At 44.8% G+C, this 18,425-nt stretch overlaps 7 protein-coding genes across 15 annotated transcripts in view; 5 read left to right on the forward strand and 2 right to left on the reverse strand.

The window, feature by feature from the left end:
* Window positions 1-1,122: 1,122 nt before the first annotated feature.
* LOC119554750 lies at window positions 1,123-3,379 on the forward strand. The gene is made up of 6 exons (XM_037865778.1): window positions 1,123-1,196; window positions 1,468-1,658; window positions 1,728-1,851; window positions 2,018-2,179; window positions 2,234-2,367; window positions 2,426-3,379. Exons 2-6 carry the CDS (start codon window positions 1,596-1,598, stop codon window positions 3,260-3,262), a joined length of 1,320 nt encoding a protein of 439 aa, XP_037721706.1. The 5' UTR covers window positions 1,123-1,196; window positions 1,468-1,595; the 3' UTR covers window positions 3,263-3,379.
* On the reverse strand, window positions 3,327-5,014 carry LOC119554749 (probable proline--tRNA ligase, mitochondrial). Of its 3 annotated transcripts, XM_037865774.1 has the most exons (4): window positions 4,845-5,014; window positions 4,521-4,772; window positions 4,198-4,459; window positions 3,327-4,140 (listed from the first exon to the last, which is right to left on the reverse strand). In XM_037865774.1, the coding sequence occupies exons 1-4, from the start codon at window positions 4,935-4,937 to the stop codon at window positions 3,359-3,361; spliced, it is 1,389 nt and encodes a 462-aa protein (XP_037721702.1). In that variant the 5' UTR covers window positions 4,938-5,014; the 3' UTR covers window positions 3,327-3,358. The 3 variants fall into 3 exon arrangements, with proteins under 3 accessions (XP_037721702.1, XP_037721703.1, XP_037721705.1); XM_037865775.1 differs by lacking the exon at window positions 4,845-5,014 and having other exon boundaries at window positions 4,517-4,655; XM_037865777.1 differs by lacking the exon at window positions 3,327-4,140 and having other exon boundaries at window positions 4,215-4,459; window positions 4,517-4,772.
* A 245-nt stretch (window positions 5,015-5,259) lies between these two features.
* Window positions 5,260-6,553, forward strand: LOC119555195 (snurportin-1). Its single transcript, XM_037866453.1, has one exon. The coding sequence runs from the start codon at window positions 5,335-5,337 to the stop codon at window positions 6,391-6,393; it is 1,059 nt and encodes a 352-aa protein (XP_037722381.1). The 5' UTR covers window positions 5,260-5,334; the 3' UTR covers window positions 6,394-6,553.
* LOC119555191 lies at window positions 6,534-8,452 on the forward strand. Its single transcript, XM_037866448.1, has 3 exons — window positions 6,534-6,858; window positions 6,917-7,105; window positions 7,168-8,452. Exons 1-3 carry the CDS (start codon window positions 6,559-6,561, stop codon window positions 8,377-8,379), a joined length of 1,701 nt encoding a protein of 566 aa, XP_037722376.1. The 5' UTR covers window positions 6,534-6,558; the 3' UTR covers window positions 8,380-8,452.
* Window positions 8,453-8,567: 115 nt separating this feature from the next.
* LOC119555190 (regulating synaptic membrane exocytosis protein 2) overlaps window positions 8,568-18,425 on the reverse strand; it is a 67,361-nt gene continuing 57,503 nt past the window's right edge. For 5 of the 6 annotated variants that reach the window (XM_037866446.1, XM_037866445.1, XM_037866444.1 and 2 more), the window contains 3 exons: window positions 12,056-12,825; window positions 11,552-11,713; window positions 8,568-10,842 (listed from right to left, as the gene is read on the reverse strand). In XM_037866446.1, coding sequence (XP_037722374.1) covers window positions 10,651-10,842; window positions 11,552-11,713; window positions 12,056-12,825 — 1,124 coding nt within the window. In that variant the 3' untranslated portion in view covers window positions 8,568-10,650. Of the gene's footprint in view, window positions 10,843-11,551; window positions 11,714-12,055; window positions 12,826-18,425 lie in introns of those variants that run through there. The other variant, XR_005219869.1, reaches the window with a different exon arrangement.
* On the forward strand, window positions 13,441-15,885 carry LOC119555193 (synaptic vesicle glycoprotein 2B). Its single transcript, XM_037866449.1, has 6 exons — window positions 13,441-13,598; window positions 13,656-13,980; window positions 14,038-14,544; window positions 14,981-15,531; window positions 15,590-15,692; window positions 15,740-15,885. The coding sequence occupies exons 1-5, from the start codon at window positions 13,559-13,561 to the stop codon at window positions 15,634-15,636; spliced, it is 1,470 nt and encodes a 489-aa protein (XP_037722377.1). The 5' UTR covers window positions 13,441-13,558; the 3' UTR covers window positions 15,637-15,692; window positions 15,740-15,885.
* Window positions 15,987-18,024, forward strand: LOC119555194 (synaptic vesicle 2-related protein). Of its 2 annotated transcripts, XM_037866451.1 has the most exons (10): window positions 15,987-16,112; window positions 16,176-16,500; window positions 16,566-16,687; window positions 16,741-16,999; window positions 17,056-17,157; window positions 17,212-17,326; window positions 17,383-17,527; window positions 17,591-17,657; window positions 17,710-17,837; window positions 17,893-18,024. In XM_037866451.1, exons 1-10 carry the CDS (start codon window positions 16,079-16,081, stop codon window positions 17,952-17,954), a joined length of 1,359 nt encoding a protein of 452 aa, XP_037722379.1. In that variant the 5' UTR covers window positions 15,987-16,078; the 3' UTR covers window positions 17,955-18,024. The 2 variants fall into 2 exon arrangements, with proteins under 2 accessions (XP_037722379.1, XP_037722378.1); XM_037866450.1 differs by having other exon boundaries at window positions 17,383-17,657.

The following is an 18,425-nucleotide window of genomic DNA, read 5'->3' on the forward strand; positions in this document are numbered from 1 at the left end:
CGAATCAATTGTTTGCTTTTTGATTATAAAATTGTGGAGAAAGCGGAATGGGGTTTTATTTGATTTTGATAAAGTTAACTTCCTAAACAAATCACATAGACAATACTTTTGAAATCAACGACCTTATACGCTTATTAGAAATGTGAATAGATTATATTTTCAAGCGAATAAGCAGAAGATTGTAGATATGGAATATATTCAGGGGTGAATATATTTTTTAGAAAAGTTTATTAACAAAAAAATAAGTGATTGCCTTTCTATATGAGGTGATCACTTTATAATAAACTTTTTAAATAAATCTTAACGTTGATTGCAATATGATTATATTTTTTTTTTGCCGGGCAGTTGTATTTATTAAAGTGGCAATATATAGCTTAAATATTTATACCTTTTAAGTGGCATACTTTTTGCCCATTTCCAGAAGCAAATAAGTTCAATAAAAATAGTCTACACCCCAGAAGTTGTAAAAACGGTAGTTGGTTCAATAACATTTTGAGGTGTGAATTAATTAGAATGGGTTACCTTATGTTATTCGAAGAGTAAACATTGTTTATCAAAATAATTACCGGCGTTGTGGGTTGTACATTTTTTAGGTGCTTCCTTGGGTGTATTATGAATCAGCCACGACAAAGAAATCCCCTACACAATCACTTACAACCTATGAAGATGATAGCCCTGAGTACACGAGCCGAAAAGGTGAGCGTCCGAATATCGAGTATACGCAACGTGAGCCGGAAAATTGATAAGTCAGCCACTTGGCGTTCTGTTCTGATAAACTCTTCATCAGCTGAGTTTAAATTTAGTTCCTGCTAACTGGTCATGTACTTTTATTTATTTACCCACCTGGGGGCAGGTTCGCCTATATTTGCGCTCCGATATATCTATGTTTTCTGAGTGATAAAGCTAAAAGCTCGTTGATAAGGGGCATTCAATTTGTATTACAAAATCAGCAAAATATTTGCACTCTACTATTGTGCAATCTGGGGTAGTCAGCAATCCATGCTGGTGCTTTTGATAACAGGTGTAACCCTTAAAATTTCATTAGGTTTATCTTATCGCTGGGGAAGAGCGGAGCGTTTGGAGACCCAAAGTCGATGGCCATTCTATGGAAGAGCTCAGTGCAAAGGAGGCAGTCGGCGAATGCGTTTCGCCCTCCATTTTTAAACTTCGAAAAACACGCGAATTGTGTTCCATCGGTGAGATAAAAATTTGTGATTTGGTGAGAGTGTTGTTAATGGGTACCATTGCGTATGGTTTATTGAAGTGACGACAGCGTAATTTCCTTTGGTGATTCATACAATCGAAAGATTAGACAGTTGTCCTCAAGTGCGGCAAGAAGCAAGAGAATGGCCCAGGAATGATTGAGCTATCCTGATTCCATATGCAAAATCCCCCAAAAAACTAATCAAGCTGATTAGATATCTCTCGCACGAATTGACGAATTGTAATTTCAAATTGAATTTATAGCCCCAGAGCACGCGTTGTCTTATCGAGTAGGCAATTGGTTAGCCCTGCGATCACAGGTTGCACAACCCACTCACCGGAACAGAAAATATCCCCGTCAAAGGAGCACTATAGTATAGCACCTCATCAAGATGGCGGGCATGGGCACTGGGTTTTCCAAGTGCTTCATTCTCTTCATGGCGATTGTCATACTCGTAAGTGCTATAAAGATTATTAAACATTCCTTTTGGAATAGTCAGTAACTTGACGGAAATGGTTTTCAGGCCCAGGGAGCCGCCTATTTGGCCCTTTCCATCTGGGGCATTACCTTCCGGGAGTGCCCGGATGGGGTCACTGACTTCAGCGAAAATCCCTTCAAATATGCCATGGAACTTATTTACTTTTCAGGTGAGTTCATATGGGCTTAGTATGGACTTCTTTGGATCTAAAGTTATTTTAAAACTGTTCTGATTGTCGAATATTAAATCATAAATATGTTTACAAAGATTAAAATGGCACCGCTGATAAAGAAATAATCTTTTCTTAAAATTCCCATTAACCCATTTCGTAACAGAGCAGGAATGTGGTGATCCGGTGCTGAAGATAGACAACATACAAGTTGACTTGACCATAGATTGGGCTAAGTCCTTCGTCATAACCAACAGGGAGTTCATCTTCATGATAACCTATGCAGTGGTAAGTGGCCTCTGGGTGGCCACTTCGGTATTGGTAATAAGTGAGTTTCTCGAAAACTATGTTATTCTGGTTAATAACCAAAGATTCATTGCAGCCACTTTGTGTAATCGCACCACTAAGCTGATCTCCGGAGTCGTCTACTGGCCCTGGTTTCTGTCCGTGCTGGCAGGCAGTATCCTCGATGTGGTGGCCTCGGTGTATCATGGCATCGACTTGAGCCATACAACGGTAAAGAAAATCAATTATATGACTTATACTTTATAAATTATAATCCGTACTATTATAGTCTATGCAAGATGCACTGGATTACATTGGCATTGCCTATTCCGATACTACCAATACTATCTGGACCTTGATGGAACCTTTCGGCGTCTACTTCTCGACGCCTTCGATTCTTCTTCTGTGCCTCACAACTCGCGTGGGCATCATCTGGCTACTGAACATAATTGGAGTCAGCTTTTGTCTGTCGTTGTCCGGAATCATGGCGCAGCAGAATGCTGCCAAAACCGCCTTGAGCAACAGTCAGGCTCCCACACGCCAGCCGACGCCTCAGCCTGTGGTTACGCCTGTCCAGCCAGTGGTGCAGGAAACTGTGGTGGAGACCATCCAACCCTCGGCTCCGCTGGAGAGCCCTCAGTATCCGGAGCAGATCCGCCCCAAGCCGCTGCCCATTTTCAGTCCCTCGGAGCAGAACTTCCAGCGTCAAGAGTCCCAGCAGCAATTTGGACCAGGAGATCGCACTACTCTGCAGTCGCCGGTGTTGGTGCTGCCACCGCAAATTCCTCAGCAGCAGAGGGATGTGGTTTCTCCGCAGCCGGACATAAATACCTACCGTACCACCGAGGCCCATCCCGATCGCCTGAACTATCCTCCGTCGGAGCCGCAAACTCCACGATCTCCTTCGCCAGCTGTCCAACAACTGGCGGTGACTTCACCGCTGAACAATCGCTACAGCGAGATGTATCCCGCTCCGGTTAATCCACGTGTCAGCGAGGAGCTGCGCAACCAAATGCCCTGGTCGTACACCAGCATGGTGACCAAGCCTCCACCGCCGCCGCGCAAGCCGCAACTCCAAGTGCAGATCTACCCGCAGATCCCGGAGCCCGACTATGCGGATCACTAGTGCGGATAGTGGGAGCAGCTCGGAGCTGATTTGAGTTTAATCAGTCTAGATGCGCGGTTGTGAGTTGTGTGTTATTGTTACCTTTATTGCATAAAGCTAAAGCTGATGGCCAACTGATTGACTTCTACTTTCTTCTTCGTCCCGATGAAAACTTCCGTTCAAGAGACTGTTTTTGTGTTGGCTGTGTTCTGATACTAGTTTTAAAGCTTCACTAAGATCCAGTTCAAGTTTTTCGCCTTTACTGAGGTGCACTTCCAGCTTGGGGGAATCCTGCTGGACTGCCTTGGCCCCCACCACAATAGTAAGAGGGTGACCTAAGCGCTTGGCTTCCAGCAAACGTTTGCCTATGGTCAGTTCCTTGCGATCGTCATGCAGCAGCTCCTGGTGCCCACAGAGTTCTCCCACGTTAAGCAACAGTTCGTTCTCTATCACCTCCGCAGCCGGCTGCTCCTTGCTGCCTTGCTTGGGTCCTATTAAACACACATCGTAAGGTGCCAGGAGCCTTGGCCAATGGAGTTCTTGTTCGGAGGAAAGCACTTCCAGACTCGCAGCAATTATCCTGGTGATGCCGATGCCATAGCAGCCCATGACTAGCGGTTGTGGCTTGCCGGAGGTGTTGAGAAAGGTGGCGCCCAAAGGCTTGGAGTACTTGTCGCCCAACAGGAAAGTGTGGGCCACCTCAACTCCCCGTACTTCTTTTAAATCCAAGCTTTTACAACTGGGACAGCTGGCCGGGGATACTGTCCCCCCTTCCAGGACTTCAGAGTTGCCCGCATAGCCACAGGAGTTGCACTGCAGCAAGGTATCCTCGCCCACGGGCGATACATAGTGGTACTCGTGGGAAACACTGCCGCCCATCATGCCAGTGGCGGCATTTACTAGAAGGGTATTCTAGAGTTAAAGGATTTCCTTAGCTAAATGTTAAGCATATCTACCCTTAACAAATGGAACCTCTAGCTGTTTAAACATCCTGTCGTAGGCGGCACTAACTGTGGAGTAGGTTTCCCTGGCTGTTTCCTCGGCGACATCAAATGAGTACATGTCCTTCATCAGGAATTCCTTGGCTCGCATCAAACCGAATCTTGTCTTTAACTCATCCCTGAACTTGGGGCCGATTTGGTACAGCCTCAGGGGCAGCTGGCGATAGGAAATGGGTGAAGTTGTGGCCAGCATGGCTGTCACGGCCTCCTCGTGGGTCTAATCAATGAGATAAGGTTAAATTTGAGTCAGAAATCGGGAAATCTGCTCACTCACTCACTGGACTCATGAGGAACTGTTTGCCACTGCGATCCCGCACCATGTAGAACTCGGAGATGTCTCCCTCCAGTCGCCCTGTCTTCTTCCACAGCCCGGTGGGCGTCAGGATGGGCAGGGTGATCTTGTGTCCTCCAGCCCGTTGCATGTTGCTCTGCACCAGGTCAATCAACTTGTCCACCGATCGCTGGGCCACGGGCATTATCTGGTATGTGCCATTACTGCCCGATTTCACCAGTCCCAGTTCGGTCAGCAACTGGAAATATTTACATACATATATGATTTCGGTTAATACTTCTTTCGTAACAGCATGGAAATGAATTCCCACCTTCTGACTGCGGGACAGCTGATCCGTTTGCTTGACCACCGCATTTTTGGGCGTGATGAGAGCCGGGCAGAAAAGTCGGGAGGCTTTATTCATGTTTTCATTTAGTTTAAGTTAATGTATTGTTATTATTCTATAAAAATACCGGTAAAGTAAATGCAAAAACAAGAATGCAAAATGCCAGTGTGACCAGAGATGAGTAGACACAAAATAGCTGACAAATGTGATACAGTGCACTCCCTTTGACGTGAACAATTAATATGAAACAATACAATAAAAATCAATATTTTTTACAAGTAAATTTGTATTATAAAAAATTGGTTTAGTCACTAGGATTTAAATATATGTATATGTTTTGGGATATCTTAAAATTAAATTAAAATGGTGTTCATTCTTACTGCGTAGTATATTTCATTATTGTCGGCGCGGTCACACTGCTCGATAGGCTTACTCAAAATATTGTTGTTTTGGTTTTTATAAGTTCTCAATAAAAATGAACTCGAGCTTTCAGGACCTGTACAAGAAGGGTCTGGACATGGGCGAGCAGCAGAAGCAGCGCCAAAAGGACCTCCTTAAGCAGCAGAAGCTGCGCCGCCAGCAGGACCAGGATGACTCCCGCCCACTGCAAAAACCCGGCGAAAAACCGCCAAAGAAGAAGAAGAACTGGAAACGTGCTGGTCACCAGAAAGGAATCCCCTACAGACCACAACTTTCCGAGTGGCTGCGCCATAAGCCCGAGGATCTCGGCGAGTGGCTGCTGGTTCCTTGTCCCGTGGGCAAGAGATGCCTCGTGGTGGCCAGCAAGGGGATCACAAAAGTCTACTCCAAAGGCGGCTGGATGTTCATGGATATGCGATCCTCTCTACCTGGCGACTGGCAGCTCCAAAAGGGCCAGACAATCCTTGACTGCGTTTACGTGGAGGATGCGGACACCTTCTATGTCCTAGATGCCATATCATTCGGCCAACAGGACTTGCAGGACTGCGAGGCATCCTTTCGCTTCTATTGGCTGCGCGCCCGCTTCGAGGAGAATGATTTTTCCAAACTTACCGAGCACAACGAGAAGCCCTTTGTGCTCCTGGACCACCACGACTTCGAGGACACCTCTGCTGTGGAGCAGGTCCTGCACAAGTATCCGGTTTTCCCGGAGAACAAGCCGCCCCTAGATGGTTTCCTGTTTTACCACAAAGAAGCCAGCTATGTGTGCCAAGTAACTCCATTAGTGTGCTGGCTGTTTCCCTTTATGATGATGGATGTTCTGGGATTGCCCGTGAGTAAGAGCTATTCGGCTCCCGAGGATTACCAACCCAACCAGGCTTTGCAGTACATGGATGAGTTTGATCGCAAATTGACAGAGCATAGGAACAAACTAAAGGAGCAGAGAAAGGCAGTTAAAGTCAAGGAGCAGCCTGAGGTAACCATGGAGGCGGACGAGGAAGCTGACAGCGATGAGTACGCCGACCTAAAGGGAGTCCTCGATCACCAGAGGCGCCTGGAGCTCGGTGAATTCGACATGGACTGTGCGGAGCCGCCAGCAGCTGACGTCTGCTAGGCAAAATGAGCGGCGGTGTGAGGGTGACTTTCCTGCGCAGGCGCAGTGAAAACTCGGCCCTGGACAAACAGGCTCAGCTCGCGCCCAGGAAAACCAGCCCAGATTGCGGCCAGCCCAGCAGCAACAAAACTTGTTAAAATTGTTACAAAATTTATCTAACCAATAATGGTCATTCAGCGAAGTTGGAAAATCCCCACCGATGTGGGGGGTTCCTTAAACAGCAACACCACATCAGCGAACGAAGTGCAGCAGCGTTCTTCTCCGGGCATGCAGCTGCAGGCAGCAAACTCCTCCTCAGACGACTCCGACTGTTCCAATCAAACCACTCATTCAATGGACACACGGGTGGCCAGTCCGGTGGATGGGGTAAGAAAGCAGGCGGAGAAGGATGCGGCAGCAGAGAGCAACACAATCACCTTGTCCCTGCTGGGCGAGTCCACGTCCTCGGATGCGGAGTCCTCGCAGGTAACTATGAGTTTATTTCTTCTTGAACCAGAGAAGTTAACTTTTGATTATCCCTAAGAAATATGTAACCACACCAGACATGGCGGAGAACATGTTGCAACGCATTCGCCAAAGACTTGGTGGTTCACATAACACGGAAAGCGGCGGCAGTGCAGAGTCCGCCATGAGAGCTCTGGAACTTCTTAGGATTACTGTACAACAAGCCTTCGATGCGGAGGTCAACGAGATAATCAAACGATACATGCAAGTAGGTTAATGATTACTATCAAATGAAACTGCTTTTTAATTCCTCTCATCTTACTAAACCAGAACTATTTTAAGCCCGCTTTTGGCAACATCAAGGAGAACCTTGGTCAGCATACAGTCAACGAGGAAACGTTGCAGAAGATGTCATCATGTGCTCTGTTGGAAAACGCTAAGGCTCAGTACACGACCTTTGTGCGCCAGCATCGTTTGGTGGCTGGCGCTACGGAGCAGCAGCGCATGGCTCTCAAACGCACAGCTAAGCAAGAGATTAACCAAGTTAACAAAGTATTTGCTCCAAACACGGGCTTTGTGGCCACCAAACCGATGCCCTGCACGGCCACCACGGTCAACCAGTTGCCCACCCAGAACCAACAACCTGCACCTCAGCCTCTTCTGCTCCAACAACCGGAGTTGCAAACAGTTCAGCCCTTGCAGCCGCAGCAGGAACAAACACAAACTCAAACGCAAAACCAACAGCAACAGCAGCATCGCCCCGCGGTTACTCCATTGGTGGGTGGCACTCTGCCCACTCCTGTCCGACGGCAGATATTCTGGAACACCGCTCAGATCTCCACCACCACCAAGTTTGTGCTGGATGTGCAGGCCAACCTAGCGTTTGGTTTTGGCACTGACGGTAAAGAGCGTTTGGCCAGCAAGCATCCGGAATTGATACGCTACCTGCCGGATGGCGAGGACAGGGAGTGGCTGGCCACTCGGGGCATTATACCAGCCGAGAATCGCAGCTCGCGGTTCTTGTTTCTAATCTACGATGAAGTATGCCGTCTGCAGCAAACTCACGACCTGTATCGCCACAAAACCAACATTGATCTCAGCATGATGCTCACGTTTAGTGTGACCGAAGCCATGATACACAAGATGCGCCTGTTTTTTGTGGATCTGAATATAAAGAGCCGCGGGCTTATAACCAATTCGTATATTATGCCCAGCCAGCAGCAGTCGGGAAATGCCAACAACAGTCATCTGAGGAATGCTCTGCTGCAGGGCGCCTCAGCGCAGCAGCAACAACAAGTAGCCACGCCGCCGTCTGAAGAAACCGTGCTAAAGGAACTCCCGGCTGCTTCTCCCACTCCCTGCTTGCAGGGACAGGTGGTGGGCAGCACGACAACGCCGCTTAAGACCAAGCTGGCTGCCAGTTCCACCCTCAGCTCCTCGCACGCCACACTTACGGCTTTGCTGAACAACGGAGGAGTTGTTGTGGGCTCTACTCCGGCAGGCAGTTCCGCTCCCAGCACCATTGGGAAATTTAGAAATTAAGTGAAGTGTTAGTTTATTTTTCGTTGCCTGTTACCAATCAAAAAATTGTATGTATCTTAAGTTGCTGGTTGAATTAAAAGCAATATGTTTATCCTGTACATTTAAATTTACAAACGCAGTTTACATTTTCTTAGAGGTATTATTATTTTTTTTTTAGCCACCTTCAACAAAATAGAAAAATCCATGAATAATAGACAACTTCAAATAAATATTTGATGTTTATTGAAACTCAATTTGATATACATATAATGTGGGTCTCTTTTGGTTTTTCTACAGTTATTTTAAATATAATAATATATAATATGTACGTTCATATTCATATAGTTCACATCTGTGTATATTGTTTTACATAGTGTACGCAGGTAATGGCTAATTTATTTTTTAACAAGTAGTAGATTTGTATTCTTATAAGCCTTGCTACAGCCCACTCGGCACTTTTGAAGCGCAATCCTCCCCAGATTCCAGCCCAACGCTACACGCTGATATGGTGTTATTTTTACAGTTTTCAAAGTCCTCGATACCAACTCCCGGCTAAGTACAATAAGTAATAAAAGTCGTAGTATTAGAGTTATTTAGTAGAAAAGACCAAAAAGTACCTAAGAGTAGTTGACAGCGGCTCACTTAGCCGGAGAAATAGCTCCATCAACGAGTCGAACATTAGTAAGTAGTTTTAATTTTGAGATAGCACAACCATTTTAGTTTTCGTTACCCAACTAGGTATATAAAACAACAGCCAGATTGTGAAGAGTAATTAGCCAACCGAAATAAAACAGGAATATTTCTTTTACCCTGACTACCTTGACAACTACCAAGTACTTACAAGATACAACAATGGATTATCTGGTACTAAGTATTTTCTCTTTGGGTTTTTTAAAGCAACATCTAACAATAAGAAAGGCCCGCAGCTGCCCTTGAAACAGATACAGATGCAGATACGGATATATAGTTGCTGTCACGGTTAAAGAGTCGTTAAGTTTCGCACAAGAAATGGTTTGTTTTTAAGGACCTTTTAGAAACCGTGACTAGCGTTAAAAGTGTTAGGACAGTAAAAGTTCCACAATGTCTTTGCAGCTTAAGTACTCTAGGTAATACGACTCAAGTGTAAGCGTTGTATAAATAAATCTATATGTGTGTTTGTAACTTTAGTTTGAAACTCCAAGTCGTTAGGCTGTACGCTGATTAATAGATATTAGATTTACACACAAGTTCCGAAAATGTAAATTTTTCACTTTTTTCATTACACGAGATTGTCCTGTTTTGTGTGGCTGAAAATCCTATTGGATAGTTTTGAAGAGCGGGAAAAGTGGGAGAAACAGGAAGAGGGGGATGTCTTTAATCTGCTGTGTTGCAATCAATGCCCTACCATAAAATGACTACAGTAAATTCGTCTTAATCACTCTTAAATCGCACTCACTTCTCACATCCACACAAGCACACACCCATAAAGATTGTCGATTTAAACTAGATTCATTTCGTTCGATTTTTAGATTTTCAGATTTTCAAATTTTGGGATATTCAGATAGTCCGATTTTTAGAGGCTCAGCTTTATAGACCTTTAGATATTCAGATTTTGTGTTTGTGGAGCAGTTGAAACCTTGGCGGGGTTGTCAGCTGTGCGGATAGTTGGGGCTAGCCTATTCGGTTTTTATTTTCTGCGCAACATTTAATTAACACTTATTAGGTTACAAGTATGCCTCTGTTAGCTACCAAGCTTTAAATCCCTCTCTGTGGGGTGAGTGCTCACCCACTTCGTTGCCTCGAAATTTCAACATTATTGTTTTGGTGCCCGTTTCGTTTCCATTCCTCAATCCCACTTCCATTCAAATGCGAACGTCATTAAACTTTCACAAACACAACAAGCAAAAATATATAAACGCGTGTATATACTATATGCTTCTGGTACTCCGATTCCTCAATTATTGTGCTGTCTGATATGGGTACTACTCGTACTCCCCCCACTTTAGTGCTGCCTTACCTGTGTACCTTACTTACAAAGCTCTCTCACCACGAATGTGTATAGTATTTGGTGTAACATAACCACCTGCCAGCCCGTGCTAAGCTCATTTAACTAATAACTAATACATACAGGGGACGTAATGCTTCTATGGGTTATATCTGCATATCTCAGAGTAACAATATATATAGTATGGTGTCCATTTCTTAGGCGCTAACAAATTGAGCTTGCAGTGGCATTCCGATACCGATTTCCTCCGGTTCCAGGGAACTTCGACCTCGGCACTGGCTGCGGACTGCGATTAGTGGGTTGTTCGGTCAGGGAGAGTTGTCCGAATCGGAGCCTCCGTAGCTGTGCATCGGGAAGAGCGGATACCATCCGCTGATGGGCTGTCCGATGCTCACCTTGTCCAGGTTCACCTCCGTGCCGCCCAGGCCCTGGTTGTGCTCGAAGCCCACGCACCGCTGCCACACCATGATGACGATGTTGCGCCCAAAGACGTCCGAGCTCTGCATTTGCATGGAAATTCGTTATCGTTATGCGTTATTCGTTTGGGTAATTACATGGCCTCCAATAAAAATATGGCACGTGCCCAACGGGGCGCATCCACCTGTGAAAAGTTAACCCTCTGTGTACCCAGGGAACTTTAAGGACCTTTGTTTTGACCATACAACATTAATAGATTTTAATAAAATATTTCAAATGGGCAAACTAACTTTTAAATAATAATATTTTAATTAAAAGAATATTCTCCAAGAAATAAAACAAATTAAGAAAGTCGACAGTATTTTGGTCTAAACAAAAAATAACTTCAAATTGAAACTCATATTAGGAATGATAAAGAAATTTCTGATGATTTGATATTAGATCTAATGATGCTTTTAAATATTTTGTTAGCTCTCCCAACTCATTTTTAAAATTTCTAAAATTCTACAGAATATTTTTCAGCTCAGTTACTTTGAAAAAGTTTGAGTTCTCTAGGGTATACAGAGGGTTAATGCCATCTGTCAGCCACCCGCTGTTCGCGGAAATTGGCCTCGTCGATGCGGTCCGGCCAGCAGCCATTAATCGCATTACAATGCAGGCAGCAGGTAATAACATCCTGACGTGGCCATGGTCAGGCATCAGTATGGTGGGGCCATCATCATCCCCATCACCACCATCATATCATCATCATCGTCACCTGCCAGGCGCTACAACAATGGGCCATTTGCTCACCTGGTACTTAATGGTCTGCCGGTAGATGGGCTCCGCCGCGTGGCGTACTACGCGCGTCTTCTTCTTGTGGCGCAGGCGGTCCCCGTCCTTGATGTAGCACTTCACGTACGTATCCGGCGGAGTCTCGCAGTCCTCGTTGACAATGTTACGGGCGCAGATTAGCTGGAAACGAGGTATAGCATAAGGGGCAATAAAATATGTGTGTTTAATGGACATCTCCCAGGGACCCATAAGCCGAAACTCCTTGCTCATAACAGTCGAAGTCCTATTTTGATACATTGTAAGCTAGGCTATAATCAAGGGATAAGTTCTTTAAAAAATATATAACTTTTCGGTTGTGTATTGCGAATGTGTTATTATAAACTTATTTTTGAAGTCTCCTAACTTAAAAAGTTGTATTGTAGGAATTTCATTAAAATATTTAAGCTTCTAGGTTTCTATTCTCAGGATCTTTGGAACTTAAGATCTTATAACTATTTTTTGTTGGAACTGAAGTTCACTTACCTCCACCTCCACGTTGCCCTTGATCTTGACGAATCCCATTTTGAGTTCCCCGTAACGCGCGGTGGTCAGGCGGTAGCCCTTGGGATGGATCTGCGAGGGTCCCAGTTTCAGGCCATAGCTGGACTCCCCACCTGTGGTGGTGGATGTGTTGACATAGCTCCCGCTGAGGGTCTTGACCACGCTCTGCTTCCGCTGCGGACTGTCGGGTCCGGGGCTATCCACACCCAGTCCGAATCCCATTCCACTTCTCTGGTAGACGCTGCCCTTGCGGGTGGGCGTGCCCAGGGGCGGGGTCTCGGTGACCTTGGCCACGTACATGCTGCCCTTCCTCTGCAGCGTGGTCGTGGTGGTGGGACCCTGGACGGCCTGCAGAGCCTGGGATTCGCCCAACTGGAACATGCTGCCCTTACGCTGCTGCTGCTGCATCGGATTGGTGGGCAGCAGTTGGCCCTGTCGACTCGAGTCCACCTGGGCCACATTCGAGGTGGAGGCGGCCTGCTTGAGCCGGGAGAGCACCTGCTTGGTACTCTGGGGCGGCAGCTGGCTTCCCGATCCCTTCCAGCGCGGCCTGTAGCGCCTGTCCTCGTCCTCGGAGGGCGGACTGGTGTCCGCATTGCCCACGCCCATGGGCAGTTGCTGCTGCAAGTACTGCTGCTGCTGCAACTGCAACTGCTGCAGCTGCTGCAACTGCTGCTGCTGCTGCTGCGACAAGTCCAGAACGGAACTCTTGCGACTATTCGGTCCGCTCGGCAATCCAACGCGACTGGCACCTGTTCAGGTGAAAATCAGAGGTTAGAGCATTCTGTTGGAAGTTTATTAAACGCGTTTGAACTCAACTCAAAGTATCAAGTTTTACTGGCAGTGATGGGAACACTACCACTCACTATAATGCTACCTGTGTAGCGGGTTCCGGCAAACTACCGATAGATCTAAGATCATAACGTTCGCAGACCTCTATAAGGTATAACATGCAGTTTATTGCTGTATTGAATTTCATATGAGCTTATGATTTATGGATAGGATAGTTTAAATATTATTTTTAAAACTCCGTTATTGTTATCGTAAAGCTATCAAATTGAAAGATTACGTTTAAAAATAGATTGTTTATTATCGCAATGTTAAATAATTAAATAACTTTATATAACTTTAAATTATCATAGATTGTACATATAAAGCAGCACTATCAAGTTGTTAAGGCAAATATTATGCAATTTTATAAAGCGATCAAATAGAATTTTATAGTTTCTGTTAAATATTTATTTTTATTAGATCTCGTTTTAGCTATCCTAATTTCTTTCAGTGTTTCCCATCACTGGCTTCTGGGGGCGTAGAATGAAAGGTGTTACAGGACTAAGATTAGAAAAAAGGGAAAGCTACACTGAACAAAGCATGCAGCTACACAACATCTAAATCACAATTGATTTTGAAAATCAGTCGTCTATTTTTGCATGTTTCATTATGTTTCTCAGTTATTTTGCAAGGTGAATTTATTTAGATTCCAAGATGCCGACAATGGATGTGGACACCGCCCTATTGACCATGGGTAAAACCACATAGACTTTGGCTACTGACACTCGAACATTCCAACGATCTCCACCAGGTTATGGGTGTGGTCAGGTGATAATCTTCATCGTGAGCTTCTTCGTCTACATGTACTCTGTGTCGGAGTCCATGAGCGCTGGCTATCTGGTGATTTTGACGTCCTGCGATTTCGCAACCTCCCGAGGTGAGAAGACCCTATTGGCCAACTCCCTTTTAGGTGGAATGGTTGCCTCCGGATTGTTTATTGGCCTCCTGGCGGATCGGTACGGCAGAAAGTTCATTATCCGGATAGGTTTAATCGGAGGACTATGCTTTTCGATGATCTCTGCCTTTATGCCGGAGCTCTATTCGCTGTCCGTGATGCGGATGATTGTGGGAATCTTGTAAGTGGTTCCTTAAAAGCAGTTTCCAGTCTAACCATCCCCCAATGTCTCGTATAGCCTCTCCGGAGTGGCCTCCTTACAGGTGGGCTTCCTCACGGAGTTCCATGCGCCGAAGTGGCGACCTTTGGCCGTCACCCTTTGCTCCCAATCGCAGAGCGCTGCTCTGATCTACTGCCCACTGATGGGCATGAGCATCCTGCCCCAAAATTTCAGTGTGACCCTGAGCAGCAGCTACGACATGCGGGCCTGGCGATTCCTAATGTTCCTCATCGAGATCCCTGGCTGGATAGCTCTTTTGGGTATCTGTCTGGTGCCGGAGACCCCGTACTTTCTCATGTCCGTCAGGCGTGAGGAGAAGGCCATTGCGGCCCTCCAGTGGATTTGCCGGATGAACAAGAAAAAGTGGGAGGACTTCGACATATCCATAATAGAAGTTCCCAGGACAACTATCCTTAGGGAGGGTTTCTGGAAGAATTTGTGGGACGAGAGTATACGGCTCTTCCAGCGCCCCTACGTCGGCAAATTTATTCTCTGTCTTACGCTTATCTTTGGGATATTCTTCGTGTGAGTGCTTAAAGTGTACAACACTAATTTTGATCCTATAATAGATCGCTTTATGGGTTATACAGCTTTTCTGGCTTTACTTTAAGAATCATTAGCTACACAGTATTTTTAACTATCCAACTTATTACGTGTAGGTTAATCTTACCGAGATGAAACGCATTTCGTTACTAAAATTCGGTATGATTATTATTTTTGTGTAGGACATGTCACATCTATGTAAGTAAAGTTAACCCTAAGTTAAGTTAACCTTTACTTAAGATAGTCATATGTTAAGAAAGCCTTTGTTCTGGTAACCATGACTAAAGGTATTCCTAAGTGATGGTAACCCTATGTTAAGGTAACCCTGAGTTAAGGTAACCCTTACAAAAAGTTGAACAGAATTTAAAAGGGGTTCTATTTTAAAATTCAACTAAATTAATGATCCCAACTTTCGCAGATCCATTGGATTGGGCATCTGGTTTCCGGTTATCCGCAACATGGACAACTCGGGTCACAATAGATTATGCGAGCTCATCAATAACAACCCCACCTTAATGAAACGTGAGCCTGAGGTGGTTAACGGGACGGAGGCAGGGCCGCCACCTTGCAACGACGTGATGAGCAACTTCATCGATCCCATCTACTATGGCTTGACCTATATGAGCTGCTTCATTCTGTCCTCGCTGTTGCTACAGTGCCTGCCTAGGAAGTATGTGATTGCCTTGCACCTCCTGATTGCGTTCGTCCTGGGCATTTCGCTAAATGCTCTTAGGGAGCCCACCTTGGTGCTGATCTTCTTCACGCTCATGATGGTCCTACCCGGTGTCCTCATCCCGTTGGCCACGTCGGCGCTGGTGGACTGCATGCCCACCCATTTGCGAGGCAAGGCAATCTGCATGGTGCGATCCCTGGCGCGTTTTGGAGGCGTCTTGGGCAGCACCATGATTGGAATGCTGATAAGAGTCACCTGCGATGTAACCTTTAACATTTTCATCCTCGTTTTGGCAGGTTAGTTGGATCGACATCTCTATGGTTCGGCTTTTAAAGATAACCTCTTTACTTGCAGTTTGCATTGTTTTGGCTGTCTTTCAACCCAAAGGCCTAAAATCATAGTCAAATTAAATGTGCGTGTTTTTATATAAAATATATAAAGTTATGGATTTTACGAGGTAAGGCATGGTCTTTCGTTTTAGCTGTTTTAAACTTGCTTTTTCAGGTAACGTAATCGCGACTTCTCCTGGTTGTTAAATGGTAACAAAAATCTATTCAACTCTGGAATATGGGCTCCGTCGTTTAGGCTCAAAAATTGATCTGATAAATCTTCCAGAACTGATTGAAAGTCCAAGAAGCTATTCTTTCTTGTGTAGTCTAGATTTATCATGCAATAAAGATGTTGACCTTAAAAGTACTTTATTTGAACCACTCATTTTTAAAACAGATATATTTTATATTGGCCTAGCAATCCGTATTTATGTTTCATTTCTTGATTCCTTCAAACCTTGAATATTACGAACTTTTTATACATTTATACATTATAAGATGGTAAGTGCTTACGATGAGTGACATTGATGACGTGTTTGCCGAATTGGGTAAGTCCTTCGCCATCCTTCAGATGATTTTATGATCTGAACCTTGGGTTTTTTCACCTACAGGTTTCGGCAAGATGCAGTTTATTATTTTATTTTGCTGCCTTGTGCTGCAAATATGGATTACCAACGAGCAGCTGGGCATCGGTGTGGTGCTTGCCGGGGCAAGTTGTGAACTGGAAATCCACGACAAGAGATTGGCCTGGTTAATGGCGGGAAACTTCACCGCCCAGATGTTGTCCTGTTTCCTATGGGGCCAAATGTCGGATGTTTACGGAAGACGCAAAGTGATTTTGACCACGGCAATAGGCTCAAACATATTATCCATTCTGTCTGCTTTCATGCCCGAATACTGGGGATTCTTCGCTCTGCGTGTGCTGGCGGGTTTCTTGTGAGTAGTATAGATGGTTCTTCAGATCCTAAATGTATTTACCTCGATCTCCTGGATCTTCCAAGTCTCTCGGCCTCCGTGGTTTGTTGCCTGACCTACTTGAGCGAGTTCACAAAGATTTCCCTGCGACCCAGGGTTTTGACCATTATGAGCTATGCCATTGGTTTGAGTCTCATCTATGTGCCGTGTAAGTATCTATATAATACCCTCTTCAGATGAGCAGATTTCTTCTTCCTTCAGCTCTGGCTGGAGCTGTGTTGCCCTTGCACATCAAGCCCAGTGGCTGGCGTATCCTGCTCGTGTGTAACCAGTTGCCTGGAGTTATCGGAATCATCATTTTAATTTTCCTGCCCGAGAGTCCTAAGTACTATCTATCAGTTGGCAAGCAGGAGAAGGCCATGAAGGTTATGGAGAGGGTCTGTCGGATGAACAAGGGCAAGAATGTCACTCTGGAAAGCTTGGGTGTGAACTCACTCACACAACCTCGCCTGCGCAACATGTAAGGTTTCGATTTTGATTCAGTTTCGAATCTTAAAGCATTTCTTTTGGGATCAGGTCAAAGTATTTCGGCCCATGTCAAGATATCAGGACTCTTATGACAAAATATGTCAAAATCATGTGTATTTTCATTTACGTCTTCTTCGCCCTGTCTGGACTGTGAGTTGGGCTAAAGCCTTTATTATATCTGGTTTATTTAATTCTATTTTTTAGATCCTTCTCTCTGCCCATTTGGATGCTGCGAATTAGAGTTCTCACCAGTCATCTTACAGAGCCCCTGACGGTTTGTGATCACTTGAAGGGGAAAACTACAAGTACAAGCCGCGGTGTAAGTATTTTTTTTTGTACAGGTCAGGCTGTACTTACTATTTCTATGTTTTATAGTGCTACCTAACGTATGAGGAAATGGAGGATCCTCTTATCCACGGATTCGTCGTTCTTCTCCTCTTCATAGTTACCAGTCTCCTATTGATTTGTCTCAATCGTCGAACGATCATCTTACTCTATGTTGCCATTGCGATGTTGGGCTGTGTGACCTTAAACTTTATGAAGCATCCTACCCTGATACTTATAAGTTTTTTTGCCATAATAGATCCACCCACGTGCTGTATCAGGTTGACAAGTTCCCTGCTCATAGATCTCGTACCCACTCATCTTAGGTAATATTAGCTCTATGTGATGAACAGCTACGTAAATCTTACTACTTTCCAGGGGTAAAGCCTTTGCCCTTACCACTATGATGGGTCGTTGTGGTGTTCTAATAACCAGCTTGTATGTTGGCTATACCTTATCGCATGTCTGCTATGTAACCTTCAATATTTTTATTCTGGTGCTCATAGGTAAGCAATGAATTTCACCCAAAAATTATATGTTTCCAAAATACTATCCCAACAGTCTGCGGTATCCTTGTGTACTGGTTACCCGCAGAATACAGAAGGGATAGTTTTACAGCGTGAGGCCTATTGTGTAAATTAAGAAGTAGAAGTGAATATGACTTCAATATTCCCCCTGCCTTAAAAACTGTTATTATACTCAATCTGCGTAATTTTATACAAGATTTGGTGGTGAGTTATCCCTATCGGCTCTGCCAATCAGTCAATCAATCATTCAATCAATTGGGCACACAGCACGATGTACAAATTTGTTGCCCCCCGTGCGTTCAAATCGGAAAAAGGATTATGGCAAAAGTTCAAGTATTTTTGTGCACCAGCCAAAAATAAAATAAACGTCAAATAAACTTGGCGACAGCTGCGTTTATATACTCTCGAGTGTGTTTTTCCTTGTGGTGTGTTTTTGAGCCCAGCGGATATGAAAGTGCGTAAAAGGCAAAACGGAAACGGAAGGCAAGGCAATCGCTAAGCGGCTTAATAATAACTGTCGAGCAAGAAAATCGAATCGAATGTAAGGGAAAGAAAAACGAGAAGCAA

Source organism: Drosophila subpulchrella, chromosome 3L (assembly GCF_014743375.2).
Source record: "Drosophila subpulchrella strain 33 F10 #4 breed RU33 chromosome 3L, RU_Dsub_v1.1 Primary Assembly, whole genome shotgun sequence".
NCBI classification, from domain to species: domain Eukaryota; kingdom Metazoa; phylum Arthropoda; class Insecta; order Diptera; family Drosophilidae; genus Drosophila; species Drosophila subpulchrella.

What these genes read in the sequence shown, in the direction of transcription:
- LOC119554750 (XM_037865778.1), top strand. Translation starts at nt 1,596, where the DNA reads ATGGCGGGCATGGGCACTGGGTTTTCCAAGTGCTTCATTCTCTTCATG. An exon ending in GGAACTTATTTACTTTTCAG is followed by an intron (nt 1,852 to 2,017) that starts GTGAGTTCATAT and finishes ATTTCGTAACAG; the next exon opens with AGCAGGAATGTGGTGATCCG. An exon ending in CACTTCGGTATTGGTAATAA is followed by an intron (nt 2,180 to 2,233) that starts GTGAGTTTCTCG and finishes GATTCATTGCAG; the next exon opens with CCACTTTGTGTAATCGCACC.
- LOC119554749 (XM_037865774.1), bottom strand. Translation starts at nt 4,937, where the DNA reads ATGAATAAAGCCTCCCGACTTTTCTGCCCGGCTCTCATCACGCCCAAA. An exon ending in AACAGTTCCTCATGAGTCCA is followed by an intron (nt 4,460 to 4,520) that starts GTGAGTGAGTGA and finishes CTCATTGATTAG; the next exon opens with ACCCACGAGGAGGCCGTGAC. An exon ending in AGAGGTTCCATTTGTTAAGG is followed by an intron (nt 4,141 to 4,197) that starts GTAGATATGCTT and finishes ATACCCTTCTAG; the next exon opens with TAAATGCCGCCACTGGCATG.
- LOC119555195 (XM_037866453.1), top strand. Translation starts at nt 5,335, where the DNA reads ATGAACTCGAGCTTTCAGGACCTGTACAAGAAGGGTCTGGACATGGGC.
- LOC119555191 (XM_037866448.1), top strand. Translation starts at nt 6,559, where the DNA reads ATGGTCATTCAGCGAAGTTGGAAAATCCCCACCGATGTGGGGGGTTCC. An exon ending in CGGATGCGGAGTCCTCGCAG is followed by an intron (nt 6,859 to 6,916) that starts GTAACTATGAGT and finishes ATTATCCCTAAG; the next exon opens with AAATATGTAACCACACCAGA. An exon ending in TAATCAAACGATACATGCAA is followed by an intron (nt 7,106 to 7,167) that starts GTAGGTTAATGA and finishes TTACTAAACCAG; the next exon opens with AACTATTTTAAGCCCGCTTT.
- LOC119555193 (XM_037866449.1), top strand. Translation starts at nt 13,559, where the DNA reads ATGCCGACAATGGATGTGGACACCGCCCTATTGACCATGG. An exon ending in CACCGCCCTATTGACCATGG is followed by an intron (nt 13,599 to 13,655) that starts GTAAAACCACAT and finishes GATCTCCACCAG; the next exon opens with GTTATGGGTGTGGTCAGGTG. An exon ending in CGGATGATTGTGGGAATCTT is followed by an intron (nt 13,981 to 14,037) that starts GTAAGTGGTTCC and finishes TGTCTCGTATAG; the next exon opens with CCTCTCCGGAGTGGCCTCCT.
- LOC119555194 (XM_037866450.1), top strand. Translation starts at nt 16,079, where the DNA reads ATGAGTGACATTGATGACGTGTTTGCCGAATTGG. An exon ending in TGACGTGTTTGCCGAATTGG is followed by an intron (nt 16,113 to 16,175) that starts GTAAGTCCTTCG and finishes TTTCACCTACAG; the next exon opens with GTTTCGGCAAGATGCAGTTT. An exon ending in TTCTTCGCCCTGTCTGGACT is followed by an intron (nt 17,158 to 17,211) that starts GTGAGTTGGGCT and finishes TCTATTTTTTAG; the next exon opens with ATCCTTCTCTCTGCCCATTT.